Source organism: Salvelinus alpinus, chromosome 3, assembly GCF_045679555.1.
Source record: "Salvelinus alpinus chromosome 3, SLU_Salpinus.1, whole genome shotgun sequence".
NCBI classification, from domain to species: Eukaryota; Metazoa; Chordata; class Actinopteri; order Salmoniformes; family Salmonidae; genus Salvelinus; species Salvelinus alpinus.
The window spans coordinates 101,827,201-101,848,518 of record NC_092088.1 but is presented as its reverse complement, the minus strand read 5'-3'; the positions used below and the strand labels follow the sequence as shown (position 1 = coordinate 101,848,518).

Sequence of the window (21,318 nt, the reverse complement as noted above, 5' to 3'; positions counted from 1 at the left end):
CAGAGAGGCTGTAACCAGGTCCTACATTAGACAGAAAGAGGGGCTGTAACCAGGTCCTACATTAGACAGAAAGAGAGGCTGTAACCAGGTCCTACATTAGACAGAAAGAGGGGCTGTAACCAGGTCCTACATTATACAGAAAGAGAGGCTGTAACCAGGTCCTACATTATACAGAAAGAGAGGCTGTAACCAGGTCCTACATTAGACAGAAAGAGAGGCTGTAACCAGGTCCTACATTAGACAGAGTGGCTGTAACCAGGTCCTACATTAGACAGAAAGAGAGGCTGTAACCAGGTCCTACATTAGACAGAAAGAGAGGCTGTAACCAGGTCCTACATTAGACAGAAAGAGGGGCTGTAACCAGGTCCTACATTAGACAGAAAGAGAGGCTGTAACCAGGTCCTACATTAGACAGAAAGAGAGGCTGTAACCAGGTCCTACATTAGACAGAAAGAAGGGCTGTAACCAGGTCCTACATTAGACAGAGGGGCTGTAACCAGGTCCTACATTAGACAGAAAGAGGGGCTGTAACCAGGTCCTACATTAGACAGAGGGGCTGTAACCAGGTTCTACATTAGACAGAAAGAGTGGCTGTAACCAGGTCCTACATTAGACAGAAAGAGAGGCTGTAACCAGGTCCTACATTAGACAGAAAGAGAGGCTGTAACCAGGTCCTACATTAGACAGAAAGAGAGGCTGTAACCAGGTCCTATATTAGACAGAAAGAGGGGCTGTAACCAGGTCCTACATTAGACAGAAAGAGAGGCTGTAACCAGGTCCTACATTAGACAGAGGGGCTGTAACCAGGTCCTACATTAGACAGAGGGGCTGTAACCAGGTCCTACATTAGACAGAAAGAGAGGCTGTAACCAGGTCCTATATTAGACAGAAAGAGGGGCTGTAACCAGGTCCTACATTAGACAGAAAGAGGGGCTGTAACCAGGTCCTACATTAGACAGAAAGAGGGGCTGTAACCAGGTCCTACATTAGACAGAAAGAGAGGCTGTAACCAGGTCCTACATTAGACAGAAAGAGAGGCTGTAACCAGGTCCTACATTAGACAGAAAGAGAGGCTGTAACCAGGTCCTACATTAGACAGAGGGGCTGTAACCAGGTCCTACATTAGACAGAGGGGCTGTAACCAGGTCCTACATTAGACAGAAAGAGGGGCTGTAACCAGGTCCTACATTAGACAGAAAGAGGGGCTGTAACCAGGTCATACTTTAGACAGAAAGAGAGGCTGTAACCAGGTCCTACATTAGACAGAGGGGCTGTAACCAGGGCCTACATTAGACAGGGGGGCTGTAACCAGGTCCTACATTAGACAGAAAGAGAGGCTGTAACCAGGTCCTACATTAGACAGAAAGAGAGGCTGTAACCAGGTCCTACATTAGACAGAGTGGCTGTAACCAGGTCCTACATTATACAGAAAGAGGGGCTGTAACCAGGTCCTACATTATACAGAAAGAGGGGCTGTAACCAGGTCCTACATTAGACAGAGAGGCAGTAACCAGGTCCTACATTAGACAGAGTGGCTGTAACCAGGTCCTACATTAGACAGAAAGAGAGGCTGTAACCAGGTCCTACATTAGACAGAAAGAGAGGCTGTAACCAGGTCCTACATTAGACAGAAAGAGGGGCTGTAACCAGGTCCTACATTATACAGAAAGAGAGGCTGTAACCAGGTCCTACATTATACAGAAAGAGAGGCTGTAACCAGGTCCTACATTAGACAGAGTGGCTGTAACCAGGTCCTACATTAGACAGAAATAGAGGCTGTAACCAGGTCCTACATTAGACAGAAAGAGAGGCTGTAACCAGGTCCTACATTAGACAGAAAGAGAGGCTGTAACCAGGTCCTACATTAGACAGAAAGAGAGGCTGTAACCAGGTCCTACATTAGACAGAAAGAGGGGCTGTAACCAGGTCCTACATTAGACAGAAAGAGGGGCTGTAACCAGGTCCTACATTAGACAGAAAGAGAGGCTGTAACCAGGTCCTACATTAGACAGAAAGAGGGGCTGTAACCAGGTCCTACATTAGACAGAAAGAGGGGCTGTAACCAGGTCCTACATTAGACAGAAAGAGAGGCTGTAACCAGGTCCTACATTAGACAGAAAGAGAGGCTGTAACCAGGTCCTACATTAGACAGAAAGAGAGGCTGTAACCAGGTCCTACATTAGACAGAAAGAGGGGCTGTGTATTCATTGTAAAAGGGTCTCAGTCAATCCCAGTCATATTCAGTGCTCTGTCATTGCTGCAATTAAGTCAATTAAGAGACTGTTGATGAATGATTCAGGTCAACGTCCCAGAATAGCACCCTATCCCCTTGTTTAGTGCTCTGCTTTTGAGCAGGGGCCATTGGGCACTGGTAAAGAGTAGTGCACTATACAGGAAAAAGGATTCCATTTGGGACACATTCACTAATGTCTCTGCCATCTAAAGACAATTAAAGAGGATCGTTAAGAAGAACAAAACACCATTTTTTTATGCTAATTAAAATATTTCAACAGTTTCAATAAAGTCTAGACTATGACATCACGTCTTCATTAAGGTCCAAAACTTTTCTCCCTTTTGTCTTCTGTTGTTGTCGTGGTTACCCTTTCAAAGATGTACAGCCTGGTAATTCTATACCCATGCACCACTGCGAGCGGGCTTATTTGACTACGTTTCGACCACTCACACACCTGATAAAGACTCGAGTGGTCGATAACGTTGTCAAATAAACCCGATCGCATTGTAGTATAGATAAAATGCGAAAAGGGGGGTGGTCTCTTTTCACATTTTATTCAATTTTTTTTTTTATGTTTTGATACACAGCACATGCTCAAAGACAGGTGATATGTGTCCTGTAATGTCGTCTTACGGAGCGTCACACTTGGCGAAGGATCCCTTGGAGTCCTTCCCACAGTTCCCATAGGGGTCTCCTGCCGAGTTGACTCTCTCAAAGCAGATCCCTGGGGCGGGCTTGGCTCCTGTCAGGCACACAGGGGAACATATAACATCAGAGACAGACTGGAACTTCTCTTTATCTGATTTCGTCTTTCTGTGGGTTTCCTCACATCCTCCTCACATCCTCCTCACCTCCTCACATCCTCCTCACCCCCTCCTCACATCCTCCTCACCTCCTTCTCACCTCCTCCTCACCTCTTCCTCACCCCCTCCTCACATCCTTCTCACATCCTCCTCACATCCTCCTCACCTCCTTCTCACCTCCTCGTCGCCTCCTCCTCGCCTCCTCCTCACCTCCTCCTCGCCTCCTTCTCGCCTCCTCCTCACATCCTCCTCACATCCTCCTCACATCCTTCTCACATCCTCCTCACATCCTCCTCACATCCTCCTCACATCTTTCTCACATCCTCCTCACCTCCTCCTCACATCCTCCTCACATCCTTCTCACATCCTCCTCACATCCTCCTCACATCCTCCTCACCCCCTCCTCACATCCTTCTCACATCCTCCTCACATCCTCCTCACCCCCTCCTCACATCCTCCTCACATCCTCCTCACCCCCTCCTCACATCCTCCTCACATCCTCCTCACATCCTCCTCACCCCCTCCTCACATCCTTCTCACATCCTCCTCACCCCCTCCTCACATCCTCCTCACATCCTCATCACATCCTCCTCACCCCCTCCTCACATCCTCCTCACATCCTCCTCACATCCTCCTCACCCCCTCCTCACATCCTTCTCACATCCTCCTCACATCCTCCTCACATCCTCCTCACCCCCTCCTCACATCCTCCTCACCCCCTCCTCACATCCTCCTCACATCCTCCTCACATCCTCCTCACCCCCTCCTCACATCCTCCTCACCCCCTCCTCACCCCCTCCTCACATCCTCCTCACCCCCTCCTCACATCCTTCTCACATCCTCCTCACATCCTCCTCACATCCTCCTCACCCCCTCCTCACATCCTCCTCACCCCCTCCTCACATCCTCCTCACATCCTCCTCACATCCTCCTCACCCCCTCCTCACATCCTCCTCACATCCTCCTCACATCCTCCTCACATCCTCCTCACCCCCTCCTCACATCCTCCTCACCCCCTCCTCACATCCTCCTCACATCCTCCTCACATCCTCCTCACCCCCTCCTCACATCCTCCTCACATCCTCCTCACATCTTTCTCACCTCCTCCTCACATCCTTCTCACATCCTTCTCACATCCTCCTCACATCTTTCTCACATCCTCCTCACCTCCTCCTCACCCCCTCCTCACATCCTCCTCACATCCTCCTCACATCCTCCTCACCCCCTCCTCACATCTTTCTCACATCCTCCTCACCCCCTCCTCACATCCTCCTCACATCCTCCTCACATCCTCCTCACCCCCTCCTCACATCCTCCTCACATCCTCCTCACATCCTCCTCACCCCCTCCTCACATCCTTCTCACATCCTCCTCACATCCTCCTCACCCCCTCCTCACATCCTCCTCACCCCCTCCTCACATCCTCCTCACATCCTCCTCACCCCCTCCTCACATCCTCCTCACCCCCTCCTCACCCCCTCCTCACATCCTCCTCACATCCTCCTCACCCCCTCCTCACATCCTTCTCACATCCTCCTCACATCCTCCTCACATCCTCCTCACCCCCTCCTCACATCCTCCTCACATCCTCCTCACATCCTCCTCACATCCTCCTCACCCCCTCCTCACATCCTCCTCACATCCTCCTCACATCCTCCTCACCCCCTCCTCACATCCTCCTCACCCCCTCCTCACCCCCTCCTCACATCCTCCTCACATCCTCCTCACATCTTTCTCACCTCCTCCTCACATCCTTCTCACATCCTTCTCACATCCTCCTCACATCTTTCTCACATCCTCCTCACCTCCTCCTCACATCCTCCTCACATCCTCCTCGCCTCCTTCTCAAACACATTGGGGAGGAGGGGATTCGAGGCTCCTCCCCTCGGACCTTGCATCATGTGTTTTGAGAAGAATACAAATATAGAGGTTGCCAGCAATCCATGCTAGGGAGATAATCTGAGGTCAGACTGGGACATCTCTCAGTGTTGAACAACAGGGAAATAATCTGATGTCAGACTGGAACATCCCTCAGTGTTGAACAACAGGGAAATAATCTGATGTCAGACTGGAACATCCCTCAGTGTTGTACAACAGGGAGATAATCTGAGGTCAGACTGGAACATCCCTCAGTGTTGTACAACAGGGAGATAATCTGAAGTCAGACTGGAACATCCCTCAGTGTTGTACAACAGGGAAATAATCTGATGTCAGACTGGAACATCCCTCAGTGTTGTACAACAGGGAAATAATCTGATGTCAGACTGGAACATCCCTCAGTGTTTTTACAACAGGGAAATAATCTGAAGTCAGACTGGGACATCCCTCAGTGTTGTACAACAGGGAAATAATCTGAAGTCAGACTGGAACATCCCTCAGTGTTGTACAACAGGGAAATAATCTGAAGTCAGACTGGAACATCCCTCAGTGTTGTACAACAGGGAAATAATCTGTACTCACCCTGGCCCCAGAGAGTGATCGTCCCTGTTCTGTACTCACCCTGGCCCCAGAGAGTGATCGTCCCTGTTCTGTACTCACCCTGGCCCCAGAGAGTGATCGTCCCCGTTCTGTACTCACCCTGGCCCCAGAGAGTGATCGTCCCTGCTCTGTCCTCACCCTGGCCCCAGAGAGTGATCGTCCCTGTTCTGTACTCACCCTGGCCCCAGAGAGTGATCGTCCCTGTTCTGTACTCACCCTGGCCCCAGAGAGTGATCGTCCCTGTTCTGTCCTCACCCTGGCCCCAGAGAGTGATCGTCCCTGTTCTGTACTCACCCTGGCCCCAGAGAGTGATCGTCCCTGTTCTGTCCTCACCCTGGCCCCAGAGAGTGATCACCCCTGTTCTGTACTCACCCTGGCCCCAGAGAGTGATCGTCCCTGCTCTGTACTCACCCTGGTCCCAGAGAGTGATCACCCCTGCTCTGTACTCACCCTGGCCCCAGAGAGTGATCACCCCTGCTCTGTACTCACCCTGGCCCCAGAGAGTGATCACCCCTGTTCTGTACTCACCCTGGCCCCAGAGAGTGATCACCCCTGTTCTGTACTCACCCTGGTCCCAGAGAGTGATCACCCCTGTTCTGTACTCACCCTGGTCCCAGAGAGTGATCACCCCTGTTCTGTACTCACCCTGGCCCCAGAGAGTGATCGTCCCTGTTCTGTACTCACCCTGGCCCCAGAGAGTGATCGTCCCTGTTCTGTACTCAGCCTGGCCCCAGAGAGTGATCACCCCTGTTCTGTACTCACCCTGGCCCCAGAGAGTGATCACCCCTGTTCTGTACTCACCCTGGTCCCAGAGAGTGATCACCCCTGTTCTGTACTCACCCTGGTCCCAGAGAGTGATCACCCCTGTTCTGTACTCACCCTGGCCCCAGAGAGTGATCGTCCCTGTTCTGTACTCACCCTGGCCCCAGAGAGTGATCGTCCCTGTTCTGTACTCAGCCTGGCCCCAGAGAGTGATCACCCCTGTTCTGTACTCACCCTGGCCCCAGAGAGTGATCACCCCTGTTCTGTACTCACCCTGGTCCCAGAGAGTGATCACCCCTGTTCTGTACTCACCCTGGCCCCAGAGAGTGATCGTCCCTGCTCTCTACTCACCCTGGCCCCAGAGAGTGATCGTCCCTGTTCTGTCCTCACCCTGGTCCCAGAGAGTGATCGTCCCTGTTCTGTACTCACCCTGGCCCCAGAGAGTGATCGTCCCTGATCTGTACTCACCCTGGCCCCAGAGAGTGATCGTCCCTGTTCTGTACTCACCCTGGCCCCAGAGAGTGATCACCCCTGATCTGTACTCACCCTGGCCCCAGAGAGTGATCGTCCCTGTTCTGTACTCAGCCTGGCCCCAGAGAGTGATCGCCCCTGTTCTGTACTCACCCTGGCCCCAGAGAGTGATCACCCCTGATCTGTACTCACCCTGGCCCCAGAGAGTGATCGTCCCTGTTCTGTACTCACCCTGGCCCCAGAGAGTGATCACCCCTGTTCTGTACTCACCCTGGCCCCAGAGAGTGATCGTCCCTGTTCTGTACTCACCCTGGCCCCAGAGAGTGATCGTCCCTGTTCTGTACTCAGCCTGGCCCCAGAGAGTGATCACCCCTGTTCTGTACTCACCCTGGCCCCAGAGAGTGATCACCCCTGTTCTGTACTCACCCTGGTCCCAGAGAGTGATCACCCCTGTTCTGTACTCACCCTGGCCCCAGAGAGTGATCGTCCCTGCTCTCTACTCACCCTGGCCCCAGAGAGTGATCGTCCCTGTTCTGTCCTCACCCTGGTCCCAGAGAGTGATCGTCCCTGTTCTGTACTCACCCTGGCCCCAGAGAGTGATCGTCCCTGATCTGTACTCACCCTGGCCCCAGAGAGTGATCGTCCCTGTTCTGTACTCACCCTGGCCCCAGAGAGTGATCACCCCTGATCTGTACTCACCCTGGCCCCAGAGAGTGATCGTCCCTGTTCTGTACTCACCCTGGCCCCAGAGAGTGATCGCCCCTGTTCTGTACTCACCCTGGCCCCAGAGAGTGATCACCCCTGATCTGTACTCACCCTGGCCCCAGAGAGTGATCGTCCCTGTTCTGTACTCACCCTGGCCCCAGAGAGTGATCACCCCTGATCTGTACTCACCCTGGCCCCAGAGAGTGATCGTCCCTGTTCTGTACTCACCCTGGCCCCAGAGAGTGATCACCCCTGATCTGTACTCACCCTGGCCCCAGAGAGTGATCGTCCCTGTTCTGTACTCACCCTGGCCCCAGAGAGTGATCGTCCCTGTTCTGTACTCACCCTGGCCCCAGAGAGTGATCGTCCCTGTTCTGTACTCACCCTGGCCCCAGAGAGTGATGCACTGCTGCTCGTGTGTCTGGCAGATCCCGTTGTAACAGTGTCCGTCCACGTTGTGGCAGGCGTGCCCGTCATGCAGGTACACATTAGCAGGGCAATGGGGGTTGGCACCGGTACAGAACTCTGGCAGGTCACATGAGTTACTCGAATCCCTGCACGGGGTGCCCGCTGGTTTCAGCTATAGACAGGTAGGCAGGCAGATAGACAGGCACACAGGCAGACAGACAGACAGATAAGGAGGTGAGGCCTTGAGCGGCATAAAGGTCTGAAGTCTAAGAGAAACAGAAGAGGACAGACTACTTAGCTTACCTACTACTAACCCTACCCAATACATATGATTATAGAGTATCAAACAACTAGCCTAGCTACTACATATGATTATAGAATATCAAACAACTAGCCTAGCTACCACATATGATTATAGAGTATCAGACAACTAGCCTAGCTACTACATATGATTATAGAGTATCAGACAACTAGCCTAGCTACCACATATGATTATAGAGTATCAGACAACTAGCCTAGCTACTACATATGATTATAGAGTATCAGACAACTAGCCTAGCTACTACATATGATTATAGAGGGTCAAACAATTAGCCTAGCTACTACATATGATTATAGAATATCAAACAACTAGCCTAGCTACTACATATGATTATAGAGTATCAGACAACTAGCCTAGCTACTACATATGATTATAGAGGGTCAAACAACTAGCCTAGCTACTACATATGATTATAGAGGATCAAACAACTAGCCTAGCTACTACATATGATTATAGAGGATCAAACAACTATCCTAGCTACTATATATGATTATAGAGTATCAAACAACTAGCCTAGCTACTACATATGATAATAGAGGGTCAAACAACTAGCCTAGCTACTATATATGATTATAGAGTATCAAACAACTATCCTAGCTACTATATATGATTATAGAGTATCAAACAACTAGCCTAGCTACTACATATGATAATAGAGGGTCAAACAACTAGCCTAGCTACTATATATGATTATAGAGTATCAAACAACTAGCCTAGCTACTACATATGATTATAGAGCATCAAACAACTAGCCTAGCTACTACATATGATAATAGAGGGTCAAACAACTAGCCTAGCTACTATATATGATTATAGAGTATCAAACAACTAGCCTAGCTACTACATATGATTATAGAGCATCAAACAACTAGCCTAGCTACTACATATGATAATAGAGGGTCAAACAACTAGCCTAGCTACTACATATGATTATAGAGGATCAAACAACTAGCCTAACTACTATATCTGATTATAGAGTATCAAACAACTATCCTAGCTACTATATATGATTATAGAGTATCAAACAACTAGCCTAGCTACTACATATGATAATAGAGGGTCAAACAACTAGCCTAGCTACTATATATGATTATAGAGTATCAAACAACTAGCCTAGCTACTACATATGATTATAGAGCATCAAACAACTAGCCTAGCTACTACACATGATTATAGACTATCAAACAACTAGCCTAGCTACTACATATGATTATAGAGCATCAAACAACTAGCCTAGCTACTACACATGATTATAGAGTATCAAACAACTAGCCTAGCTACTACATATGATAATAGAGGGTCAAACAACTAGCCTAGCTACTATATATGATTATAGAGTATCAAACAACTAGCCTAGCTACTACATATGATAATAGAGGGTCAAACAACTAGCCTAGCTGCTACATATGATAATAGAGGGTCAAACAACTAGCCTAGCTACTACATATGATTATAGAGTATCAAACAACTAGCCTAGCTACTACACATGATTATAGAGTATCAAACAACTAGCCTAGCTACTACATATGATTATAGAGTATCAAACAACTAGCCTAGCTACTACACATGATTATAGAGTACCAAACAACTAGCCTAGCTACTACACATGATTATAGAGTATCAAACAACTAGCCTAGCTACTACATATGATTATAGATCATCAGACAACTAGCCTAGCTACTACACATGATTATAGAGTATCAAACAACTAGCCTAGCTACTACATATGATTATAGAGTATCAAACAACTAGCCTAGCTACTACATATGATTATAGAGTATCAAACAACTAGCCTAGCTACTACATATGATTATAGAGTATCAAACAACTAGCCTAGCCACTACATATGATTATAGAGTATCAAACAACTAGCCTAGCTACTACATATGATTATAGAGTATCAAACAACTAGCCTAGCTACTACATATGATTATAGAGTATCAAACAACTAGCCTAGCTACTACATATGATTATAGAGTATCAAACAACTAGCCTAGCTACTACATATGATTATAGAGTATCAAACAACTAGCCTAGCTACTACATATGATTATAGAGTATCAAACAACTAGCCTAGCCACTACATATGATTATAGAGTATCAAACAACTAGCCTAGCCACTACATATGATTATAGAGTATCAAACAACTAGCCTAGCTACTACATATGATTATAGATCATCAAACAACTAGCCTAGCTACTACATATGATTATAGATCATCAGACAACTAGCCTAGCTACTACACATGATTATAGAGTATCAAACAACTAGCCTAGCTACTACACACGATTATAGAATATCAAACAACTAGCCTAGCTACAAGATATGATTATAGAGTATTAAACAACTAGCCTAGCTACTACATATGATTATAGTGTATCAAAAAACTAGCCTAGCTACTACATATGATTATAGAGTATCAAACAACTAGCCTAGCTACTACATATGATTATAGAGTATCAAACAACTAGCCTAGCTACTACACACGATTATAGAATATCAAACAACTAGCCTAGCTACAAGATATGATTATAGAGTATTAAACAACTAGCCTAGCTACTACATATGATTATAGAGTATCAAACAACTAGCCTAGCTACTACATATGATTATAGAGTATCAAACAACTAGCCTAGCTACTACACATGATTATAGAGTACCAAACAACTAGCCTAGCTACTACACATGATTATAGAGTATCAAACAACTAGCCTAGCTACTACATATGATTATAGATCATCAGACAACTAGCCTAGCTACTACACATGATTATAGAGTATCAAACAACTAGCCTAGCTACTACATATGATTATAGAGTATCAAACAACTAGCCTAGCTACTACATATGATTATAGAGTATCAAACAACTAGCCTAGCCACTACATATGATTATAGAGTATCAAACAACTAGCCTAGCCACTACATATGATTATAGAGTATCAAACAACTAGCCTAGCTACTACATATGATTATAGAGTATCAAACAACTAGCCTAGCTACTACATATGATTATAGAGTATCAAACAACTAGCCTAGCTACTACATATGATTATAGAGTATCAAACAACTAGCCTAGCTACTACATATGATTATAGAGTATCAAACAACTAGCCTAGCTACTACATATGATTATAGAGTATCAAACAACTAGCCTAGCCACTACATATGATTATAGAGTATCAAACAACTAGCCTAGCCACTACATATGATTATAGAGTATCAAACAACTAGCCTAGCTACTACATATGATTATAGATCATCAAACAACTAGCCTAGCTACTACATATGATTATAGATCATCAGACAACTAGCCTAGCTACTACACATGATTATAGAGTATCAAACAACTAGCCTAGCTACTACACACGATTATAGAATATCAAACAACTAGCCTAGCTACAAGATATGATTATAGAGTATTAAACAACTAGCCTAGCTACTACATATGATTATAGTGTATCAAAAAACTAGCCTAGCTACTACATATGATTATAGAGTATCAAACAACTAGCCTAGCTACTACATATGATTATAGAGTATCAAACAACTAGCCTAGCTACTACACACGATTATAGAATATCAAACAACTAGCCTAGCTACAAGATATGATTATAGAGTATTAAACAACTAGCCTAGCTACTACATATGATTATAGTGTATCAAAAAACTAGCCTAGCTACTACACATGATTATAGAGTATCAAACAACTAGCCTAGCTACTACATATGATTATAGAGTATCAAACAACTAGCCTAGCTACTACATGTCACGTTCCTGACCTGTTTTCTGTTGTTTTTGTATGTGTATGATGGTCAGGGCGTGAGTTTTGGGTGGGCAGTCTATGTTTTCTGTTTCTATGTTGGTTTTGGGTTGCCTGGTATGGCTCTTAATTAGAGGCAGGTGTTTTGTGTTTTCCTCTAATTGAGAGTCATATTTAGGTAGGGTGTTCTCACTGTTTGTTTGTGGGTGATTGTCTCCTGTGTCGTCGAATGTATGTACCATACGGGACTGTTTGGTTGTTCGTTTATTTTGATGTCGTCTGTTTCCTGTCCGTGAGTTTACGTTTAGTTATGTAAGTTTATGTTCAGGTTTCGTCAACGTCGTTTTCTTGTTTTGTATATTTGAGAGTGTTTTGTTTTTTCGTGTTGCCATCGTCGTTGTAAATAAAAAGATGGCTTATTTCCCGAAAGCTGCATTTTGGTCTGATGATCCTTCTCTCCTCTCCTCGTCCGAGGAAGAGGAGAACGACAGCCCTAACAGAATCACCCACCAACCTAGGACCAAGCGGCAAGGGAATGCTCAACAGAGCAACCAGGACTTCTGGACTTGGGAGGAGATCCTGGACGGTAGAGGACCCTGGGCTCAGCCAGGGGAATATCGCCGTCCCAAGGCGGAGTTGGAAGCAGCGAAGGCTGAGAGGCGCTGGTATGAGGAGGCAGCGCGGCGACGCGGTTGGGAGCCCGTGAGTCAGACCCAAAAATTTCTTGGGGGGGGGCACACGAGGAGTGTGGCAAAGCCGGGTAGGATACCTGAGCCAACTCCCCGTGCTTACCGTGGAGGTAGAAGGCGTCGTACTGGTAAGACACCGTGTTATGCGGTAAAGCGCACGGTGTCCCCAGTACGCATGCTTAGCCCAGTGCGGGCTATTCCACCTTGCCGCACTGGGAGGGCTAAGTTGGGCATCGAGCTGGATGTCATGAAGCCGGCCCAACGCATCTGGCCACCAGTGCGTCTCCTCGGGCCGGCATACATGGCACCAGCCTTACGAATGGTGTCCCCGGTTTGCCAGTATAGCCCAGTGCGGGCTATTCCACCTCGCCGCACTGGCAGGGCTACGGGCACCATTCAACCTGGTAAGGTTGGGCAGGCTCGGTGCTCAAGAGCACGTGTCCTCCTTCACGGTCCGGTATACCCGGTGCCACCTCCATGTACCAGTCCTCCGGTGGCAGCCCCCCGTACCAGGCTGTCTCTCCGGGTTCTCTCTCCAGCTGTTTCCTCCTCTCCAGCGCAGCCAGTGCCTAGACCACGCACCAGGCTGTCTCTCCTTCTCCTCCCTACAGAGCCGTCCTGCCATGACCAGCCAGAGCCGTCCTGCCATGACCAGCCAGAGCCGTCCTGCCATGACCAGCCAGAGCCGTCCTGCCATGACCTGCCAGAGCCGTCCTGCCATGACCTGCCAGAGCCGTCCAGCCAGGACCTGCCAGAGCCGTCCAGCCAGGACCTGCCAGAGCCGTCCAGCCAGGACCTGCCAGAGCCGTCCAGCCAGGACCTGCCAGAGCCGTCCAGCCAGGACCTGCCAGAGCCGTCCAGCCAGGACCTGCCAGAGCCGTCCAGCCAGGACCTGCCAGAGCCGTCCAGCCAGGACCTGCCAGAGCCGTCCAGCCAGGACCTGCCAGAGCCGTCCAGCCAGGACCTGCCAGGGTTCCTCAGCCAGGACCTGCCAGAGTCCCTCAGCCAGGACCTGCCAGAGTCCCTCAGCCAGGACCTGCCAGAGTCCCTCAGCCAGGACCTGCCAGAGTCCCTCAGCCAGGACCTGCCAGAGTCCCTCAGCCAGGACCTGCCAGAGTCCCTCAGCCAGGATCTGCCAGAGTCTCTCAGCCGGGACCTGCCGCCCCTTATCCCGGTGCTGCCCCTTGTCCCGGTGCTGCCCCTTGTCCCGGTGCTGCCCCTTATCCCGGTGCTGCCCCTTATCCCGGTGCTGCCCCTTGTCCCGGTGCTGCCCCTTGTCCCGGTGCTGCCCCTTGTCCCGGTGCTGCCCCTTGTCCCGGTGCTGCCCCTTGTCCCGGTGCTGCCCCTTGTCCCGGTGCTGCCCCTTGTCCCGGTGCTGCCCCTTGTCCCGGTGCTGCCCCTTATCCCGGTGTTGGCTGTTCATTTAGGGGATGTTAGTTTGAGGGTGGTCATTGGGAGGGGAAGACAGAAGCGGGGAGTGACTATGGTGGTGTGGGGACAGCGTCCGGAGCCTGAGCCACCACCGTGGTCAGATGCCCACCCAGACCCTCCCCTGGACTTTGTGCTGGTGCGCCCGGCGTTCGCACCTTGAGGGGGGGGTTCTGTCACGTTCCTGACCTGTTTTCTGTTGTTTTTGTATGTGTATGATGGTCAGGGCGTGAGTTTTGGGTGGGCAGTCTATGTTTTCTGTTTCTATGTTGGTTTTGGGTTGCCTGGTATGGCTCTTAATTAGAGGCAGGTGTTTTGTGTTTTCCTCTAATTGAGAGTCATATTTAGGTAGGGTGTTCTCACTGTTTGTTTGTGGGTGATTGTCTCCTGTGTCGTCGAATGTATGTACCATACGGGACTGTTTGGTTGTTCGTTTATTTTGATGTCGTCTGTTTCCTGTCCGTGAGTTTACGTTTAGTTATGTAAGTTTATGTTCAGGTTTCGTCAACGTCGTTTTCTTGTTTTGTATATTTGAGAGTGTTTTGTTTTTTCGTGTTGCCATCGTCGTTGTAAATAAAAAGATGGCTTATTTCCCGAAAGCTGCATTTTGGTCTGATGATCCTTCTCTCCTCTCCTCGTCCGAGGAAGAGGAGAACGACAGCCCTAACACTACATATGATTATAGAGTATCAAACAACTAGCCTAGCTACTACATATGATTATAGATCATCAGACAACTAGCCTAGCTACTACACATGATTATAGAGTATCAAACAACTAGCCTAGCTACTACACACGATTATAGAATATCAAACAACTAGCCTAGCTACAAGATATGATTATAGAGTATTAAACAACTAGCCTAGCTACTACATATGATTATAGAGTATCAGACAACTAGCCTAGCCACTACATATGATTATAGAGTATCAAACAACTAGCCTAGCTACTACATATGATTATAGAGGATCAAACAAACAACTACAACTTTAAGTCATATTCCCCTTTGATACCCCTATGTCTTTAAGCCATTTTGTGTGTGTGTGTGTGTGTGTGTGTGTGTGTGTGTGTGTGTGTGAGAGAGTGAGTGAAGCAGGGCCCCTTCCTTGTGAAAATAAAGATGAAATAAGATGTGAGTTTAAATTAGGGCTGTTGGCCAGCCGGTCAGTCAGTCTCCTACCAGGCAGTCATCACAGCACTGTCCGTGAGCACACACAGCATCCCCCTTCAGAGTACAGGTTGTAGAGTTACAGCATGGATTCATACACTCCTGGAGAGAGGAGAGGAGAGGTGGGGAGAGAGAGAGGAGAGGTGGGGAGAGGGGAGAGAAAGGAGAGGTGGGGAGAGAGAGGAGAGGTGGGGAGAGAGAGGAGAGGTGGGGAGAGAGAGGAGAGGTGGGGGGAGAGAGGAGAAGGAGTGAAGGAGAGGAGAGTAGGGAGGGAGAAGAGAGGAGAGGAAAGAGGGGGACAGGGGAGAGAGAGGAGAGGTGGGGAGAGAGAGGAGAAGGAGAGAGGAGAGGAGAGAGGGGGAGAGGGGAGGGAGAGGGAGAGGTGGGGAGAGAGAGGAGAGGTGGGGAGAGAGAGGATAGGTGGGGAGAGAGAGGAGAGGTGGGGAGAGAGAGGACAGAAGAGAGGGGGACAGGGGAGAGAGAGGAGAGGTGGGGAGAGAGAGGAGAGGTGGGGAGAGAGAGGACAGAAGAGAGGGGGACAGGGGAGAGAGAGGAGAGGTGGGGAGAGAGAGGAGAGGTGGGGAGAGAGAGGAGAGGTGGGGAGAAAGAGGAGAAGGAGTGAAGGACAGGAGAGGAAGAAGGGGTTTACAAACCACCCAGATTAGATTTAATCTGAGAACACATGCACAGCTCTAATGTTATCAGAGGGAACCCCACACCAGGCACATTATATTCCTCCTCTCCTCACTGACAGAGGTCAGACAGTCACAGTTACTTCCTGAAAACGATTTCATCAACCACAGCTTCGGACAGGGAACACGGTCCCTGTTCTCTCGTCTGATCTGCTAGTCCAGTTAGGTTCCTCCCTGTTCTCTCGTCTGATCTGCTAATCCAGTTAGGTTCCTCTCTGTTCTCTCCTCTGATCTGCTAGTCCAGTTAGGTTCCACTCTGTTCTCTCCTCTGAGTCACTGAGAACAGAGGAGGAGGTAATGCCTGATCTGCTAGTCCAGTTAGGTTCCTCTCTGTTCTCTCGTCTGATCTGCTAGTCCAGTTAGGTTCCTCTCTGTTCTCTCCTCTGATCTGCTAGTCCAGTTAGGTTCCACTCTGTTCTCTCCTCTGAGTCACTGAGAACAGAGGAGGAGGTAATGCCTGATCTGCTAGTCCAGTTAGGTTCCTCTCTGTTCTCTCGTCTGATCTGCTAGTCCAGTTAGGTTCCTCCCTGTTCTCTCGTCTGATCTGCTAGTCCAGTTAGGTTCCTCTCTGTTCTCTCCTCTGATCTGCTAGTCCAGTTAGGTTCCACTCTGTTCTCTCCTCTGAGTCACTGAGAACAGAGGAGGAGGTAATGCCTGATCTGCTAGTCCAGTTAGGTTCCTCTCTGTTCTCTCGTCTGATCTGCTAGTCCAGTTAGGTTCCTCTCTGTTCTCTCCTCTGATCTGCTAGTCCAGTTAGGTTCCTCTCTGTTCTCTCCTCTGATCTGCTAGTCCAGTTAGGTTCCACTCTGTTCTCTCGTCTGATCTGCTAGTCCAGTTAGGTTCCTCTCTGTTCTCTCCTCTGATCTGCTAGTCCAGTTAGGTTCCTCTCTGTTCTCTCCTCAGAGTCACTGAGAACAGAGGAGGAGGTAATGCCTGATCTGCTAGTCCAGTTAGGTTCCTCTCTGTTCTCTCCTCAGAGTCACTGAGAACAGAGGAGGAGGTAATGCCTGATCTGCTAGTCCAGTTAGGTTCCTCTCTGTTCTCTCGTCTGATCTGCTAGTCCAGTTAGGTTCCTCCCTGTTCTCTCGTCTGATCTGCTAGTCCAGTTAGGTTCCTCTCTGTTCTCTCCTCTGATCTGCTAGTCCAGTTAGGTTCCACTCTGTTCTCTCCTCTGAGTCACTGAGAACAGAGGAGGAGGTAATGCCTGATCTGCTAGTCCAGTTAGGTTCCTCTCTGTTCTCTCGTCTGATCTGCTAGTCCAGTTAGGTTCCTCTCTGTTCTCTCCTCTGATCTGCTAGTCCAGTTAGGTTCCTCTCTGTTCTCTCCTCTGATCTGCTAGTCCAGTTAGGTTCCACTCTGTTCTCTCGTCTGATCTGCTAGTCCAGTTAGGTTCCTCTCTGTTCTCTCCTCTGATCTGCTAGTCCAGTTAGGTTCCTCTCTGTTCTCTCCTCAGAGTCACTGAGAACAGAGGAGGAGGTAATGCCTGATCTGCTAGTCCAGTTAGGTTCCTCTCTGTTCTCTCCTCAGAGTCACTGAGAACAGAGGAGGAGGTAATGCCTGATCTGCTAGTCCAGTTAGGTTCCTCTCTGTTCTCTCCTCAGAGTCACTGAGAACAGAGGAGGAGGTAATGCCTGATCTGCTAGTCCAGTTAGGTTCCTCTCTGTTCTCTCCTCAGAGTCACTGAGCACAGAGGAGGAGGTAATGCCTGATCTGCAAGTCCAGTTAGGATCCTCTCTGTTCTCTCCTCAGAGTCACTGAGAACAGAGGAGGAGGTAATGTCTGATCTGCTAGTCCAGTTAGGATCCTCTCTGTTCTCTCCTCAGAGTCACTGAGAACAGAGGAGGAGGTAATGCCTGATCTGCTAGTCCAGTTAGGTTCCTCTCTGTTCTCTCCTCAGAGTCACTGAGAACAGAGGAGAAGGTAATGCCTGATCTGCTAGTCCAGTTAGGTTCCTCTCTGTTCTCTCCTCAGAGTCACTGAGCACAGAGGAGGAGGTAATACCTGATCTGCTAGTCCAGTTAGGTTCCTCTCTGTTCTCTCCTCAGAGTCACTGAGCACAGAGGAGGAGGTAATGTCAACATGTTTTAATAATTCAGTCATGACAGCTTGAGCTGCCAGCTATGTGTCCCTTTCCTCTCAGAGCTGTGTTAATTCTCTTCTCTTCTCCCACACAGTGTGTGTGTGTGTGCGTGTGTGTGTGTGTGTGTGTGTGTGTGTGTGTGTGTGTGTGTGTGTGTGTGTGTGTGTGTGTGTGTGTGTGTGTGTGTGTGTGTGTGTGTGTGTGTGTGTGTGTGTGTGTGTGTGTGTGTGTGTGTGTGTGTGTGTGTGTGTGTCTGTTCAGTCTTATATCTTTGAGCTTTTCTCTGAAGACTGAGAAGAGGAACGGCTTGCATGGGTTACTATTTTAAGAGCTGCTGCACAGATGCACCGCTCTTTACGTCTTCAGAGATACTGCATGTTGCTTTGTGCTGCAGTTCTTTATTCATAACACAGAACACAGAACACAGAACACAGAACACAGAACACCTCACCAAGGGGATCGTCGATTTCATTTGTCACACATTTTGAGTGTCAAACCGGAGATCATGTGATAAGGAACTATGAATCGTGACAGAATGGAACGGGGCTCAGATCATGTGATAAGGAACTATGAATCGTGACAGAATGGAACGGGGCTCAGATCATGTGATAAGGAACTATGAATCGTGACAGAATGGAACGGGGCTCAGATCATGTGATAAGGAACTATGAATCGTGACAGAATTGAACGGGGCTCAGATCATGTGATAAGGAACTATGAATCGTGACAGAATGGAACAGGGGTTCAGATCATGTGATAAGGAACTATGAATCGTGACAGAATGGAACGGGGCTCAGATCATGTGATAAGGAACTATGAATCGTGACAGAATGGAACGGGGCTCAGATCATGTGATAAGGAACTATGAATCGTGACAGAATGGTACGGGGCTCAGATCATGTGATAAGGAACTATGAATCGTGACAGAATGGAACAGGGTTCAGATCATGTGATAAGGAACTATGAATCGTGACAGAATGGAACGGGGCTCAGATCATGTGATAAGGAACTATGAATCGGGACAGAATGGAACAGGGCTCAGATCATGTGATAAGGAACTATGAATCGTGACAGAATGGAACGGGGCTCAGATCATGTGATAAGGAACTAGGAATCGCGACGGTTTAGTTCAGTTTGGTTCAGGACAGTAGTGGTTTGTTCAGCTTGGCTCAGGACAGTAGTGGTTTGGTTCAGGACAGTAGTGGTTTGGTTCAGCTTGGCTCAGGGCAGTAGTGGTTTGTTCAGCTTGGCTCAGGACAGTAGTGGTTTGTTCAGCTTGGCTCAGGACAGTAGTGGTTTGTTCAGCTTGGCTCAGGACAGTAGTGGTTTGTTCAGCTTGGCTCAGGACAGTAGTGGTTTGTTCAGCTTGGCTCAGGACAGTAGTGGCTTGGTTCAGCTTGGCTCAGGACAGTAGTGGTTTGTTTCAGCTTGGCTCAGGACAGTAGTGGTTTGTTCAGCTTGGCTCAGGACAGTAGTGGTTTGTTCAGCTTGGCTCAGGACAGTAGTGGTTTGTTCAGCTTGGCTCAGGACAGTAGTGGTTTGTTCAGCTTGGCTCAGGACAGTAGTGGTTTGTTCAGCTTGGCTCAGGACAGTAGTGGTTTGTTCAGCTTGGCTCAGGACAGTAGTGGTTTGTTCAGCTTGGCTCAGGGCAGTAGTGGTTTGTTCAGCTTGGCTCAGGACAGTAGTGGTTTGTTTCAGCTTGGCTCAGGACAGTAGTGGTTTGTTCAGCTTGGCTCAGGACAGTAGTGGTTTGTTCAGCTTGGCTCAGGACAGTAGTGGTTTGTTCAGCTTGGCTCAGGACAGTAATGGTTTGGCTCAGGACAGTAGTGGTTTGTTCAGCTTGGCTCAGGACAGTAGTGGTTTGTTCAGCTTGGCTCAGGGCAGTAGTGGTTTGTTCAGCTTGGCTCAGGACAGTAGTGGTTTGTTTCAGCTTGGCTCAGGACAGTAGTGGTTTGTTCAGCTTGGCTCAGGACAGTAGTGGTTTGTTCAGCTTGGCTCAGGGCAGTAGTGGTTTGTTCAGCTTGGCTCAGGACAGTAGTGGTTTGTTTCAGTTTGGTTCAGGGCAGTAGTGGTTTGTTCAGCTTGGCTCAGGACAGTAGTGGTTTGTTTCAGCTTGGCTCAGGACAGGAGTGTTAATAGGGTGTTAGTGTGTCCCATCCCATTGCATCCCTACCATGACATCACAGGACTACTTCCTACCTCCAGTTCTCCGCAGTCACACTCCTCTCCTTCCTCCACGTATCCGTTGCCGCACTTCTGTCCCCCGTAGAGCACCTTGACCTCGGGCATGTTGAACAGACACATCCCCACTCCCTTCTCCAGACTGGCAGACAGATCCTTTATACTACAGGAGCTGAATACTGTTGGGAAGGGGTACCTGGAGAGGAGAGAGAGGAGAACTACTGAATACTGTAGGAAACAGGTACCTGGAGAGGAGAGAGAGAGGAGAACTACTGAATACTGTTGGGAAGGGGTACCTGGAGAGGAGAGAGAGAGGAGAACTACTGAATACTGTTGGGAAGGGGTACCTGGAGGAGAGAGAGAGAACTACTGAATACTGTTGGGAAGGGGTACCTGGAGAGGAGAGAGAGAGGAGAACTACTGAATACTGTTGGGAAGGGGTACCTGGAGAGGAGAGAGAGAGGAGAACTACTGAATACTGTTGGGAAGGGGTACCTGGAGAGGAGAGAGAGAGGAGAACTACTGAATACTGTTGGGAAGGGGTACCTGGACAGGAGAGAGAGAGAACTACTGAATACTGTAGGGAAGGGGTACCTGGAGAGGAGAGAGAGAGGAGAACTACTGAATACTGTTGGGAAGGGGTACCTGGAGAGGAGAGAGAGAGAACTACTGAATACTGTTGGGAAGGGGTACCTGGAGAGGAGAGAGAGAGAACTACTGAATACTGTTGGGAAGGGGTACCTGGAGAGGAGAGAGAGAGAACTACTGAATACTGTTGGGAAGGGGTACCTGGACAGGAGAGAGAGAGAACTACTGAATACTGTTGGGAAGGGGTACCTGGAGAGGAGAGAGAGGAGAACTACTGAATACTGTTGGGAAGGGGTACCTGGAGAGGAGAGAGAGGAGAACTACTGAATACTGTTGGGAAGGGGTACCTGGACAGGAGAGAGAGAGAACTACTGAATAATGTTGGGAAGGGGTACCTGGAGAGGAGAGAGAGAGAACTACTGAATACTGTTGGGAAGGGGTACCTGGAAAGGAGAGAGAGAGAACTACTGAATACTGTTGGGAAGGGGTACCTGGAGAGGAGAGAGAGAGAACTACTGAATACTGTAGGAAACAGGTACCTGGAGAGGA

At 48.7% G+C, this 21,318-nt stretch overlaps 1 protein-coding gene across 1 annotated transcript in view; it reads right to left on the bottom strand.

Annotated features, from left to right (window-relative positions):
• LOC139569890 (disintegrin and metalloproteinase domain-containing protein 12-like) overlaps positions 1-21,318 on the bottom strand; it is a gene marked incomplete at its 5' end in the record, with an annotated part of 223,864 nt that overhangs the window by 75,503 nt on the left and 127,043 nt on the right. Inside the window, 4 exons of the mRNA XM_071391213.1 lie at positions 2,867-2,975; positions 7,837-8,032; positions 15,241-15,330; positions 20,200-20,377. Coding sequence (XP_071247314.1) covers positions 2,867-2,975; positions 7,837-8,032; positions 15,241-15,330; positions 20,200-20,377 — 573 coding nt within the window. The remainder of the gene's footprint in view (positions 1-2,866; positions 2,976-7,836; positions 8,033-15,240; positions 15,331-20,199; positions 20,378-21,318) is intronic.